The sequence below is a fragment of the Lipotes vexillifer genome, unplaced genomic scaffold (genome assembly GCF_000442215.2).
Source record: "Lipotes vexillifer unplaced genomic scaffold, Lipotes_vexillifer_v1.1 scaffold957, whole genome shotgun sequence".
NCBI lineage: Eukaryota > Metazoa > Chordata > Mammalia > Artiodactyla > Lipotidae > Lipotes > Lipotes vexillifer.
This window is the reverse complement of record NW_006791360.1, coordinates 374,158-388,957: the sequence shown is the minus strand read 5'-3', so window position 1 is coordinate 388,957 and position 14,800 is coordinate 374,158. Positions and strand designations below refer to the sequence as shown.

General features: G+C 46.6%; 1 protein-coding gene across 1 annotated transcript in view; it reads left to right on the top strand.

Moving 5' to 3' along the window:
• The first annotated feature begins 278 nt into the window (after positions 1-278).
• The window catches only part of NME9 (NME/NM23 family member 9), a 24,670-nt gene continuing 10,148 nt past the window's right edge, over positions 279-14,800 (top strand). The window contains exons 1-5 of the mRNA XM_007464356.1: positions 279-293; positions 701-734; positions 6,962-7,019; positions 11,646-11,749; positions 13,114-13,185. Coding sequence (XP_007464418.1) covers positions 705-734; positions 6,962-7,019; positions 11,646-11,749; positions 13,114-13,185 — 264 coding nt within the window. The 5' untranslated portion in view covers positions 279-293; positions 701-704. The remainder of the gene's footprint in view (positions 294-700; positions 735-6,961; positions 7,020-11,645; positions 11,750-13,113; positions 13,186-14,800) is intronic.

Genomic DNA, 14,800 nt, shown 5'->3' with positions numbered 1-14,800 from the left:
GAAGGGATGCAGGGATTCGAGGATGCAACTCTACAGTACATGGATGCACCGGGTCTTTGCTTGGTGGGTTCAAATGCCCCAGACAGTGACAAACTCTTTAGCCAATGAAAGTGCTCCTACAGTCCAATTCTGACAGCAAGGGGCGGGACACCCTCCTGCCTTTCCGCTGGGCTCAGAGTAGGCGTGGCTTATGGGTACTCCTGTTTATTTCTTGGCGGCCTTAGGCCAGCGCTGTGTTGCCATGACGACCGTGGCTGGGTCGCAGCGAATTTTGTTGGAAACTCTCGCTGTAGGTTGAGGACGGTGTATCTGTTTGCAGTGACTCAGTTTCCCAGGAATAAATTGGAACAGTAGGGATAGCAGGGTTCTGTAGACTTTTTCCATCCGAATTCCTCGGCAGGCGCTCGGATACCTGACGGGCTGCGTGGCCCCGGAGCCCGTACTCTGGCCTCTGCGCGTACCCCTTGGCCAGCTCCGGGTCGGGAAAGGGGCTCCGCAAATCCGCAGAAAATCTTACGGCGAGTCATGAGCCCGCGGGCCGCAAGCTCTGCTTCTCCCGTGGGGTGTTCATTTTGCATCATTGCGTTTATTTGCTGCCTCTCTAACTTAAAGGGGCGGGGGGGCTTTGTCTGAAGGAGGGTCTCGGCTTGCTGATCAGCGCAGCGTTTTGTCAGTAACAGAGCTTCTGTCTTCTTTGCAGTGCCATGGGGAGCAAGAAGGAAATGGCCCTGCAGGTAAGCCTCAAAGAGGAGCTTCCTTCCAGCACTTGACTGGGGTTGGGGTGCGAGGAGGATGGTGTGGAGCGGGAAGTGGAGTATAGAAAAGATATTGTGGGCTTCCCTGGTGGCGCAGTGGTTGAGAGTCCGCCTGCCGATACAGGGAACGCGGATTCCTGCCCCGGTCCAGGAAGATCCCGCATGCAGCGGAGCAGCTGGGCCCCTCAACCATGGCCGCTGAGCTTGCGCGTCTGCATTCTGTACTCCGCAACAAGACAGACCACAACGGTGAAAGACCCGCGTACCGCTTAAAAAAGGAAGGCCTGGATTCCACCTTTTAAAACTGAAATGTACGAACAAAGCTTTCCCAACATACAACCCTTCTCTTGAAAATGTGAGCTTGCAAATAAATACCCCCGTGACACCCCGGACCAGAAAAAAAAAAAAAAAAAAAAAAAAAAAATTGATATTGTTTGCCAGTAGTATGTGACAGACAGCGTTCTCAAACTTGAATATTGTACCTTCCATCTTAAAGGGGGGAAAAAAAAACCTTTATCTTGGATCTCTAGTGATGACAAATTTTTTGTGCACTGAAATATAAACACACATAAACTTGAGTGTAAGCTGTTTATGCTTATAGTGCTTATGCAACCATAAAACTCAAACATGAATTAACGTAAAACTAAAAAAACAAGAAAATATGAATCAGTATAATTCGATGTTGACATCTTTTTTTGTTGAAGTATAATTGTGGCTTGCTGAGAGAATATGGTATCGGTTCTTTTGAGTTTGGCCATGTGTCTGTAACTATGCCCTCTCTGCAGACTCAGTTCTCCCACCACTACTCTCTAAAATCATTCGCTTATTCAAGTAATATGTTTTGATATTTTGTGCGCTACACTTTCATTATAGAGTGCCTTACTTCATTTGTGCCTGTGATAAGTGATTCCATAAGCCAGGGTCTGCTCTTTTATTCCCTGGTCCTGGACAGTAAGTGGTGGTTGACTCTAAAGTGATGCAGGCATGGGTCCTGGCAGCGGAAGGGAGGGCTTTATCATAAGATCATCTGGATGATGCATAATATGGATACCTTTGAAAGCAAACTTTAAAATGTCTCATAGTCAGTTCAGTCCATCAGGGTAGGTGCTCAGGCTCTAGGCACTTCTTGGAGAGTAGAGCGGCAGTGGTGTTGAGTCATCTGATTTCTCCTTTATTGTTCTCTGTGGCACCAGCACTTTACATGTGAATTTCAAAAGCCTAGTGATTTTTAAAAGGGAGAAAGCAATGTCAGGCTGAGGATAGTGTGCAGGGGGCGGGGTGGGGGGGGGAAGGGAAGATCTTCGGACTGGAAGTCGAAGACTTGATGTAGTTCTTACCTCTTCTCTTAGCCAACTCTGGGACTTTGGATAAATCACATAACCTCTCTGGGCTATAGCTTGCTCATCTGTGGAATGAGGATGTTGGGTGAATTATCCCTAAGGGCCTTCTAGTATTGATATTCTAGTACTCTAGAGTTATAAAACTTTTCCTCTGTCTGCATTCTGTCTGTAAGTCAATTCTAAGTGCCTCTTCCTACCACTTATTGCTGTGAATGATTTCCTCAACCTCTCTGAGCCTCCATGTTCTTTATGTAAACAGGACGGATAATACATAACCAGCAGAGTTGTTATGATGAGACTCCTTTAGACATTTCCAGGCTGGTCTGCATGCTGTCTGTTGTGGCTCTAAGATTTTTGCCCCATACGACTGTCTTTTCTTGTGTCTATACCTTATATTCCCTTTGAGAGTAATAGCATTTTTCACCAATTCTTTTTCCACGCATATTCCCCAGAGCTCTGAGTTCACTGCGGTCCTCAAAGGAAGTGCTCCCATTTGCTGAGGTCGGGGGGGGGGGGCGCTATGCACTGAAGCATCTGTGTAAGCGTTGCCTGTCTACCAGGTCAACTCCTTGAAAGCAGTGCTCTAGGGTCTGCCAACCCAGGAACCCTGTTCTGTCTCTGGGTAAGGCTATTTAGGGTTCCTTCTGTGACTAAGACTGGAATTGCAGGATATCAAGAGACAGTGTGGTCAAAAGGTGCCACACATTCGCCATTCATTCTCTACCTCATGTAGGATTTCTCAAGGTCCAGGTATTTCCCATACCTCTCTGTTCCTGCGCTGCTCCTAGGAGTGAGGTTCTTCAGCTATCCAGAGTCCTGGCCCTGGTGTGGCTCAGTCCACGATGGGGGTGCACCACAGAGAGTTGTCACTGACTGACAGCTGAGTCTCTGAAAGTGACTGTTATGAGAGAGAGGGCGAGGACTCCTGAGTTCTATCATTTTCCTCAGGACTATAGTCGTGGGCTCAGGATGACACCAATCCAACTCTCTTACGGCATGTAAGGCATCATGAAGACTTTTCTGTTTTTTCTTTCTTTTTTTTTCATAGAAACAAAAAGTGTATGGAAGCATGAATTATTTAGAAAGATGGATCTTTAACGGAGGATTTGCAGATGTTACATGTTTCCAGCCCTTTTAAAGAGACAAACACCTTAGCATACCTCTGTTAACAATGAGCGGTAATTGTCATGGTCTTTTAATTTATATATTTTCAAAGCAGCTCTCCACAAAAACTTATTAATTACAGAGGGAAAGAGAATAATTTCACAGTGCAGAAGCCTGACAGACCACCTTAATCAAGTGATCAAAGTGCACATCATCAGTAAGGGGGCAGATCAACAGTGTGTGTCACCTGATAGGATGCAATGAGAGAACATTCTTCTGATTCTGACACTCCAACCAATCCAACTAGTTCCAGCTAATCCAGCCAGTTCTGACCAATTCCAACCAGCTCTAACCAATCCAACTAATTCCAGCCAATCCAACCAGTTCCAACTAATCCAGCCAGTTCCAACCAATCCAACTAATTCCAAGCAATCCAACCGATCCAACCAGTTCCAACTGATCCAACTAATTCCGACCCAACCAATTCCACCTAATCCAGCCAGTTCCAACTAATCCAACTAATTCCAACCAATCCAACCAGTTCCAACTAATCCAACTAATTCCAACCAAGCCAACCAGTTCTGACCAACCCCAACCAGTTCTAACCAATCCAACTAACTCCAGCCAATCCAACCAGTTCCAACTAATCCAACCAGTTCTAACCAATCCAACTAGTGTCAACTAATCCCAATCAGTTCCAACTAATCCAATCAGTTCTAACCAATTCAACCATTCCAACCAATCCAAAGATGCACAGCCTGCTTCTAACCAGGAGGAAACACCAAACACACCCAAACTGAGGGACATTCTACAAAATAACCCTCCTGTAGTCTTCACAAGTATCAAGGTCATGAAAATCAAAGAACAGCTGAAGAACTGTTACAGACTAAGACAGACTGAAGAGACTTGACAAATAAATCCAGCACATGATTCTGTTTAGGTCCTTTGCTATTCCGGACATTATTGGGATGATTGGTAAAACTTGAATGGGGTCTGGGGATTAGATAGTAATAATATATCAGTGTTTATTTTTTGACTTTGATGATTGTACTGTGGCTATGTTGAATAATGTGTTCGGGGATAACAGGAAATCAAGTTAGTAATTTACTTTCAAATAGTTCAGGAAAAAGTTATTTACACTGTACTTGCAAATTTTCTGTAAGTTTGAAATTGTTTCCAAGTAAAAACATTATACAAAAATGTACACTATTAATAATGTACTATTTATAATATGTATTTCTTTGATTCTCATTTCTGATATAAACCAAAATATTTTGTAGATAGATAAGAGAAAAATGTGAAGAAATGGCAATAAATGCAACTGTTAATTACTTAGGATGTAGATGTTGGGATATATTTAACAAAAGATGTGCAAAACATACACACCAAAAACTATGAAACGTTGCTGTGAAAAATTAAGGACTGTTTAATAAGTGTTAAGAAACATGATGTTCATGTACTGGAAGACTCAGTCTTGTTAAGATTTCAGTTTTATCCCAAATCGATCCATAGATTCAATGCAATCCCAATTAAAATAACTGCAGAAATTGACAAGCTGGTTCTGAAATGTATATGAAAATGTAAAGGAGCTAGAGTAGCCAAAACAATCTTGAAAAAGAAAAACACATATGGAAGTCTTACACGGCCTGATTCCAAGACTTATCATAAAGCTACAGTAATCAAAATAGTATAGTACTGGCATAAGAATAAATAGGTCAATAAAACAGAATAAAGTCCAAAATAATCCCATACTTATGCAATCAACTGGTTTTCAGCAAAGGTGCCAAAGCAATTTAATAGGGAAATAAATTTTCTTCAGCAACTTCTGCAGAAACAACTATACCTACACACGAAAAAAAAAATTAACCCCAATCCTTCCCTCACAACGTAGACAAAAATTAATTTCAAATGGCCCACAGGCTTAAATGTGAAAGCCTAAATTATAAAGCTTCCAGAAGAAAATAGGAGAGCATCTTTATGACTTTGAGGAAAGGTTTCCTAAGAAGGACATAGTAGCCTTAACCATAAAACTAAAATTTGATCAGTTTGACTTCACCAATATTAAAAACTTCTGCTCAACAAAAACTGTTAAGGAAATTAATAGGCCAACCTCAAACTTGGAGAGAAATTTTTTATAATACATATTTCTGACAAGAATTTGTCCCCCACCAAAAGTATATATAATCTAATAATATACTTTAAATTGGCCAACAATCCAATTTAAGGAAATGGACACTTCTCACAGAAGATATACAAATGACTGATAAGCCCATTAAATAGTGCTCAATACCATTAGTCATCAGAGAAAAGAAATGAAAGCCACATTGAGATACCACTACATCACCATTAGCGTGGCTAAAATTTCAAAGCCTGACAGCACCAAATTTTGGTGAGAATGTGGAGCAACCAGAGCTCTTATACTTTGCTGATAGAAGTTTAAAATGGTTCAAGCACTTTAGGAAAAACACTGGCAGTTTCCTATTAAACTGAATACTTACTTACCCTATGTCCCAGCAATTTAATTCCTAGGTATTTACCTACCAAAGACAAATGAGAACATGAACACAAAAAGATTTAACAAGAATGTTCCCAAGTCTTTATTCATAAGAGCTCCAAACTCTCTATCAAGCAGTTTGTGATGTTGTCATACAATGGAACATGCTCAGGAATAAAAATGAACAAACCACTGAGGGTGCCGAACAAACCACACAGATGAACCCCCAAAATATGCTGAGCCAAAGAGGCCAGTGCAAAATAAGACATGCTGTACTATTTCACTTATATGAAGTTCTAGGATGGGCAAAATGAACTTATTACGACGGAAAGCAGATGAGTGTTTCCCTGGGATGAGGACTGCGGAGTGACCGGGAGGAGAAAGGAGGGAACTTTCTGGGAGATGGAATGTTCTGAATTGTGATAGGAGTGTGGTTACCTGGATGTGTGCATTTGTCAAAACTCACTGATTCGTAGCAATTTAGTTCTGTGTATCTCACTATTTATAATTTATAGCTCGATAAAATGTATAAAAAGCCAAAAAACAATGAGTACCTCTCTGTACGTAGATACAGATAAATGTCAGAATTTACTGTTGGGCCTCCCCGGTGGCGCAGTGGTTGGGAACCTGCCTGCCGACGCGGGGGACACGGGTTCGGGCCCTGGCCCGGGGGGATCCCACGTGCCGCGGAGCAGCTGTGCCCGTGTACCACAACTGCTGAGCCTGCGCTCTAAGGCCCGCGAGCCACGGCTACTGAGGCCCGCGGGCTTGGAGCCCGTGCTCCGCAGCGGGAGAGGCCACAGCAGTGAGAAGCCCTTGTGCCGCGGCTGGAGGGGGCCCGCACGCAGTGGCGAGGACCCAATGCAGCCAAAAATAAAAATAAATAAATTAAAAATAAAAATTAATGTTGAGTAAAAACACAAATTGAAAAAGGATATCTTTAGTATGATACCATTTATGCATATTTAGGGACACGAAACAATTTTATATAGTGTTTTGGACAAGTAACAAGTTAAAAAAATTTTTAAATGAGATTTTCTTAGGATAGTGGTTATTCTTGGGGGTGGAGGCAGGAGGAGAGAGAAAAGAGAAGAGAGGATTGGCAAAAGATGACAGCTTGAGCTGTATTTGTAAGTATTTCATGGAGAGAGAGCGCAAAAGCGAGAGAGAACAATAGGAGCAAATGAATAGGAGCAAATGAATACATAAAATTGTCTCCCCATCGGCACCCTCAGTAATATACAGCGTTTGTTTCTCTTTGATGCTAGGTCAACATCAGTACCCAGGAACTTTGGGAGGAAATGCTCAGTTCCAAAGGACTAACTGGTAATTTAAGATAATTTTTTAGACCCATCCTTTTCAAAGTTGCCAAATGACATATTGAACCGTGAAGAGAAAACGGCAAAGAGCATCATTTTCCTATAACCTCGAGTTTCATAAATAAAGAACCAGGTAATTTCTTTGTGTTTAAATACATATCTGACTTGAACATCTATGAGTTCAGTTCAGGAAACTAGTCAGTACTGCCGGATAGCAGGGTTCCCTTGTTTTAGATTATGGTTAGTCATACTCAGGGCTTGTTTGGTGTTAAGCAACAGAAACCTCTTCTAATTACCTGAGGCATAAAAGGGGAAGGTACTGAAAGGAATACGGGATCTCTCAGAACTCAAGTGCTGGAAGGAGAGACAGGCAACCCAAGCAAGTGGAACCAGGGGCTGCACAGTCAGTAGGAAACAGCAAAGCCACTGTCACTGGGCCTCCTTGTCGCTGTCATCCTTGTATCAATTATCTATTGCTGAGCAACAATTTACCCCCAAACGTAGTGCTTTATAACACTAAACATGTATTATCCTATGGTTTCTGTGGATCCAGAATCCGGGGGTTGCTTAGCTGGGTGCCTTTGACTTGGAGTCTCTCCCAAGGCTGCAGCTAAGGAGTCACACAGAGAATGTCAAGGCTCAGCTGAGTCAGATTTACTTCCAAGCTCAGTCATTTGGCTTTGGCAGATCTTAGAAGGTCACTTCCAAGCCCATTCCTGTGGCCATTGGCAGGACCTAGGTCCTTGCTAGCTGTTCACCAGAGACATCAGTTTCTTGCCGTCAACTACTCCATAAGGCTACTCACAACATGGTAGCTTCTTTCTTCCCCCAAAGCAGGGCTCAGGGAGGGAGGAAAGGAGAGAGAGAGAGAGAGAGAGAGAGAGAGAGAGAGAGAGAGAGATACGAAAGTCACAGCCTTTTTGTAACCTAATCTCAAAAGTAACATCCCATTGTTTTTGCCCTGTTCTGTTCACCCTGGGTGGAGCCTGCACTCAAAGGCAGAGGATTACACAAAGGCTTGAATCCCAGGAGGCAGGGCTCACTAGTGGCATCTTAGAGGCTGCCCAGCACAGCTGCATCCCAACTCTTCCTTTCTCTGTTTCTTTTCCTCTAGAGATCTCTGGGCTCCATTTCTGTGTCTGCTCAGGTCTCTCTATAAATACACCTGCTCGGTCAGCTGGTATCTGCTCTCATCTCTCTCCACCGCCGCGCCTGCACCCGTGACTTCAGGACTCAAGCCCCCCTCCCCCATCCCTCCAGCCCCTTCACCCACTGTCCCCTGAGGTTTGTCCTTGGCTCCAACCTGTTTCCCGAACATATGCCACAAGTTTCCCCGCTTCTTCACTTGTATCCACGTTTTTCCTACTACCTGAAATATCATGACCCCCCTACAACCTGTAGAAACCTTTCTCATCCCCAGGCAGTCCTAAAGCAGCCTCCTGGCATGAAGTCTTTCCTGAACCTCTGTGTGGTCACTTCCGCCTGGTGTCTCTGTCTGAACCCCCAGCACACACCCAACCTGGTGTGGCCCCTGTGAAGGTAGGCATTCCATGCCTTCCCCCAGACTCTAGCACCGGGCCATTGTCTTTTTCATGTCCATCAGGAGCAGACGTGTCCAGGCCCGGGCCGAGTGGGCTCTTAATAAATGCGGTTCCATTGATCCAGGATGTGGGTGTGAGTCTGGCCACACTCTACTACTTGAGGGATTACAAGGCTTTGTTGATGGTGCCAGGTCTTAACTATGTTGTCCATGTGCCTTGCGTGCAGCCGGAACATGGCTCCAGGGCAAAACCACCATGACTTCTATTTCTTTAACAACAGTAAGAAAGCCACCAGCTCCTCATTTTTGGAGGATGGGCCACGTTCCAGGCACCCTAACCTATTGAGTGTGGACTTTGTCGAGTCCTGCTCGAAGCACGACACGAGGGAACTGTGTGGACCTAAGGCAGCAGGGGCTCGTCCGCCCCTCTTCATCAAAGCAGTCACCAGGAACTCGGGCTCTTCCCTCTTTCTGGAACCAGCAGGGATTTGCTTCCAAGGTCAGCCACCATCTTGGAGCTCTGGTCTTCTGCTGGTTCACTTCCATCTGCTTTCAAACGTGCGAAAGTCTATTCAGATGTACACACACCCGCCCCTCCCTTTTCATTTTCTCTGCCATTCCTTTCCTTCCTTCTCTTTCTGCTTCCTGCCTTTCAGAGTCAATCTCTTCATAACTTCCTCTCCCGTCCTCAGCCACCTCTCTCCCACAACCGTGGGAAGTGTGCCTTTGTCACCACCACTCCTCGTAGAGCCAGGGAGTGCAAGAGGAGATGGGAAGCTGGTACAAATGACTAGGCTGACCTAGCAATGCAAACCCTGCATAGAGACTGGCAGCTAATTGGGTCCCAATTTTTTCCTGCCGGGGCTTGAACCTGTTCTCCTTGGTGGGCCTGGATACAGGATCCTCTAATTCTTCAAGGATTTTTTCCTGGAGTCACCCAAATGCCTTTCTCTCCCATTCCTGTGGTCTACTGAAATCTCCAAATCCCTCAACTGTGAAGCTGTTGTCCTCAAAGGAGCCTCAAAGAAGCTTTATCCTCCACCGGGATGTTGAGGAGGACCAGATCCTTCTCTCTGGCCTCTGCTGGTGTCTGGCTGACTTTGGGGCTATTTGCCCTAGACTCTCTGGCCGGTACTGGAAATGCAACGTGTCTGGAATCTAGTTCACTTTCCTCCCTTCCCAGATGCTCTCTCCCTGCCTCCACCCAGTGCTTTCTCTCTGCCGGGCTCAAAGGTGGTCCTTCTCACACCCACAGGACTGCCACACCCAGTCTTTCCACTACATTTTCAAAGTCTCAGGGATTCCTTCGTTTCTCCCCTCCCTCAACACAGCCACCCCTGTGTCTGGTTTCCTCGTCCCTCTTAAACCCAGCCTGGCTCTCACTTTCTCTGCAAAACTATGTTGCTTGGCTGAACTAACCCATACTGTTGAATTCATGCATCTTCTTTCCCAGAGTCATTGAAAGAGCACAGGCTGTGGCATCAGACAAACCTCGGTCCAAAACTCGGGTTTACTGCTTGAGAATTTTTATTTATTTATTTTTTTACCTTGGGTTGGTTATTTCATTCCTCATTTCTATGGTAGGATAATGATACCTATCTTGCTGGATTTTTTGAGAGAAAAGCAAAGTGCAGATGCTCTCTTGTAGCTCAGTAAATATTAACTCTCTCTCCTTTCTAAAACTTACTGTGAACCCTCGTTGCCTAGTAAATCAGGATGGAACTCTTCAAACCCACATTCCCCACTCCTCCAGTGATCTCTGCCACCACTGATCAACCCAACTGCAGCGGCCTCTGGACTCTCCCACCATGCTTCCCACCATGGCCTCCCTCTCTGCCCGTCCAAGCCTGGCATTTCCACAATGCCCAATGCAAGTCGCCTCTCCACTGCGAAGCCTCCTCCCCTGAGTCCTACAGTACAGCGTTAAGACGGTGCTGCCAGAGTCTATGCTAATTTTAATAATGATAATTTAGGGAATTCCCTGGCGGTACAGTGGTTAGGACTCTGATCTTTCACTGCTGAGGACCTGGGTTCAATCTCTGATCGGGGAACTAAGATCCCGCAAGCCGTGTGGCATGGCCAAAAAAAAGGTAATTTATATCATGGTTTATTAACAGTTCTCATGTGATGTGAAAAATTTGAAATGTGAATCTTCAAAAAGTAAAATCACAAATTGCATGCTATTAAAACTGGCAGGGCTGATAGTTTATAAGCAGTGTCCACATTCTCTCCCCATGAGGATGCACTCTAACTGCAGAACAGAAACACCCCCTGTGTGGATCAGGCATGAGCTCTGAGTGCTGAGGTCTTTAGGAAGATATCCTTCCTTAAAATGTGACCACCGGTCCATCACCATCTAGCACTTACTTGCTGCATCTGACTGGGCTGGGCAGGTCTGGTGCGTATCCGGTGCACACGTGTTGGCTTCGCTGCTTAGCTTCTTACAGGCCTCGGGGTCTAGTGCAATCAGACAAGAGGGTCCCTCACACCCAGTCCCACCACACTCCAGAGACTGGGACCAAAGCAGAAAAAGACACCCCAGTTTCCACCTAGGTCTCTCTCAGGTTCACTTTCCAGGGGAATAATGTTGATTTGATAAAGTTTTAAAGATAAAACTCTCCTTTACCCAAAGCAAGTGGCTTCCAATGCATCAGGAGGAAAGGTTAATGGTATGTTTATTACCAAAGTAGCTAAGAGATGGTTGCATGCTGATAGGTCACCTACAGTGACCTCTTCCTTTTAGAAGAGATAGTTTCGGTCAATTTCAAATATGTACTGAGGGCTTCTCTGTGCTAGGCCTGACACTGAATGTAGCTGAAAGTCCCTTAAGGCAAAGGATCCATGTTAAGTAAGTGATTTTCCACCATACTCACTTCACTGTGTTTAGAATTCAGAACACTGCGTTCATGAAGGAAAGCTGTGTTGCCACACTCGCTCATACTCTGCTGGGATAATAAATCCCTTTAACCACGAAATAAATATCCCTGCAAACAGATGTCCGTCGGCGGGGGTTGGAATGGGCAGGTATCAATTTTGCCTGACGTGCTGGGCGCTGGTGCCTGCTGAGTGCTCCTGCTTCTTGGTTCCACGCAGTTGTCGACGTCTACCAAGGCTGCTGCGGCCCCTGCAAGCCCGTGGTGAGCTTCATCCAGAAGATGAGGATCGAGGTCGGCCTGGACCTTCTGCATTCTGCATTAGTAAGGTCCTCTCTCAGCACAATGTCACACAACTTGTAAAAAACTTAAAAATTTAAAAACAGGAACAGGAAGTTTGAGGGGCCTTTTTCAGATCATTGACAAGGCATCCGTTGTGGATATTTTTGCTGATACCGGTTTCTGTAGAGAGGAAGCCTCCCCCGCACCCTGCCTCGCGACAGTCCCGGTGGGCTCAGCTGCCCCTGATGCTGGAGCCGGGAAGGCGTGCGGCCACTTTAAGGCCAACGCTCCCTCTTGGCTCGTGTCCACTGTGAACCCTGAAGTTTCACTTCCAGAGCACGGGGTTTAAGATTTCTATCCTTGCTCCTTAAAGGGGAACTTTCAGCAAACGTTTACTCAGGTCAGTGTATGGAAACGGGAATCACTTCCAGAGAAGCATGCAAGAGACACTGGACGAGCTGCATGGGTTGGGACTCGGAGACGGTGAGCGCAGGCGAGACTCTCCCTTACGTTAACTCTCGAGAAGCTGGGCTCCCAGGGCTTGCCCTCCTCCCGTGGGAGTGGGTTGTGAGGCTTCTGTGGAGTGAGCGGAGGAGGGGTCTGGGTGCGGAGCTTTATCAGACCCGGAGGTGAGCTCAGGACCTTCCTCTGTGGTTGCCACTTGGGGCAGATGTGGGATGTTGGTGGTGGAGCTCCTTTGATCCGGGGCAGGACAAACTGTCACGTCCTCCTTATTTTATTCCTCAGAAAACTACACTGGCAGCACTTTTTACCTGTATGTTGGCAGTTGTTAAGATTCTGATGAAAGGCATCAGAAGGAGCGTGAGAGAGAGCAAGCCAGGGCTCCAGCTGGGGAGGGCAGTCACGTGTGTGTGTGTGATGTACGTGTGTGCGTGTGTGCGTGTGTGATGTATGTGTGTGCACGTGTGTGATGTATGTGTGTGCACGTGTGACGTACGTGTGTGCACGTGTGTGGTGTGTGATGTACGTGTGTGCACGTGTGTGCTGTGTGTGTATGTGGTGTGTGGGAGGATGTGATATGTGTGTGTGATGTATGTATATTATGCGTAACGTATGTGCGTGCATGTGTAGCAGTATGCGTGTGCTGGTAGTATGTGTGTGTAGTATGTATGTGTGTGTAGTATGGATGTGTGTGGTATGTATATGTGTGTGGTATGTATATGTGTGTGTGGTATGTATGCGGTGTGTGGTATGTATGCGGTGTGTGGTATGTGGGGTATGAGGAGTATGTGCGTTTGGTGTGTTTGGTGTGTGTGTGTGTGTGTGGTGCGCATGCGATATGGATGTGCACGTGCTCTGTATGGGGGGTGTGGTGTGTGTGTCCCACGCGGTTCTCTCGCCATCCTGTCCCTGCACCCGACCTGCTGACAGCCTGTTTCCTTTAGGCAGAGGCAGACCGTCTTGATGTCCTCGAAAAATACGGAGAGAGGTGCGAGCCGACCTTTCTGTTTTATGCAGTAAGTACATTTTCAGTCCAGAATTGTCCCACGACTGCACATCACGAGGGTTCAAATGGACGCCTCTCACCAAGAGGCCACACTGCTCCCAGCGAGTGAATGCTGTTTCCTCCCTGACTCTATTATTTTGGCCGAGGACAGATGCCCTTAATCATGGCACTGCTCATGGGCGGAGGTCTGGGCAGTCATTCTGGGCTTGGAGCCTTCATGAGGGCAATACCTGGGACAGAGCAGGACTCACTCAGAGGCCTGTGCTCTTTCTGGCTCGTGAACCTCTTATTTTATTCGTTTGTTTGTTTTTGGCTACGTTGGGTCTTTGTTGCTGTGCACAGGCTTTCTCTAGTTGCGGCAAGCGGGGACTACTCTTCATTGCACTGCGCGGGCTTCTCACTGCAGTGGCTTCTCTTGTTGCAGAGCACGGGCTCTAGGCACTCGGGCTGCAGTAGTTGTGGCATGTGGGCTCAGTAGTTGTGGCACGTGGGCTCAGTAGTCGTGGCACGTGGGCTCAGTAGTTGTGGCGCACAGGCTTAGCTGCTCCGCGGCATGTGGGATCTTCCCGGGACTAGGGATCGAACCTGTGTCCCCTGCATTGGCAGTTGGATTCTTAACCATTGCGCCACCAGGGAAGTCCCTAGTGAACCTCTTGACTGAGGTCTCACTCTCAGTGCAGAGTTTGGAGACCTCCGCAGAGGGGACTTTTCAGCAAACATGAACGCTCCCTCGTGGGGTAGACAAGCTTTGTATTCACCTTTGTTTCATTGTAAAATGTGAAGATGTGTTGATACAAAGTCAGAAATGAGAGGGGTGATTGATGACGGCCAGTGGTTCAGCCTTTGAAAGGTCATCTGGCTGCCTTTGGCTGTGACATCCACACGGGGCTCCAGGCCCCTGAGGGCCCCCCACTGTCTCACACCTGGCTTCCTGGGTTTAGGTCACCTGCTAGCCCCCGAAGACAGTGGATTGATATTCCCCTCCCGGCCTGGTCCAGCCCCTTGTAGCACAGTCAGGGAAACTGGGGTCTGCCCACCGGGGCCAGTGTTGTTTAGTTTGGAAAACTCTGGGCTCCTGCCCTCGGCACTGCAAGTATTACAAGTTGGAAGCTTATGGTGAAACATTATTTGAGCTTCGGCTTTCTCGAGGGAGACTGAGGTTTTACGAAGAAACCTGGTGGGGGAGGGAGCAGGGGTGGGAAGCATTGAGATGAAAGTGCCCTCCGCCAAACTGGCATCAGAGCTCCGTTGCAGAAATGGTGTCATTACTGCAGTGGTTTGCTTGCTTGAGCCCGGAGTGTGTGAGATTAAAGCATAAATCATAATTGGCCGTGTGGGAGTGTGCGGCAGCTCATCACAGTCACACAGCGGCCGTCCTCTGAGGGTGGGATGGAAACAGAAGGAGAACCCAGTGCACGTGAACTTCCATGAGTGACGGGCAGGGAGACTTCTGAAAAATCGAAGGCGGTGAACTCGGGTTCACCGGGATCACCACCTCCACTGTGAGGTCTTCCCTGACCACCCCAGATGGAGCTGGGGATCAATTCTTGCCCCAAATCCCAAGTACCCCATGAAAGCAATGTTCTTACTCTATTGCAACTGTTTCTCTGACACGTAACTCTTTC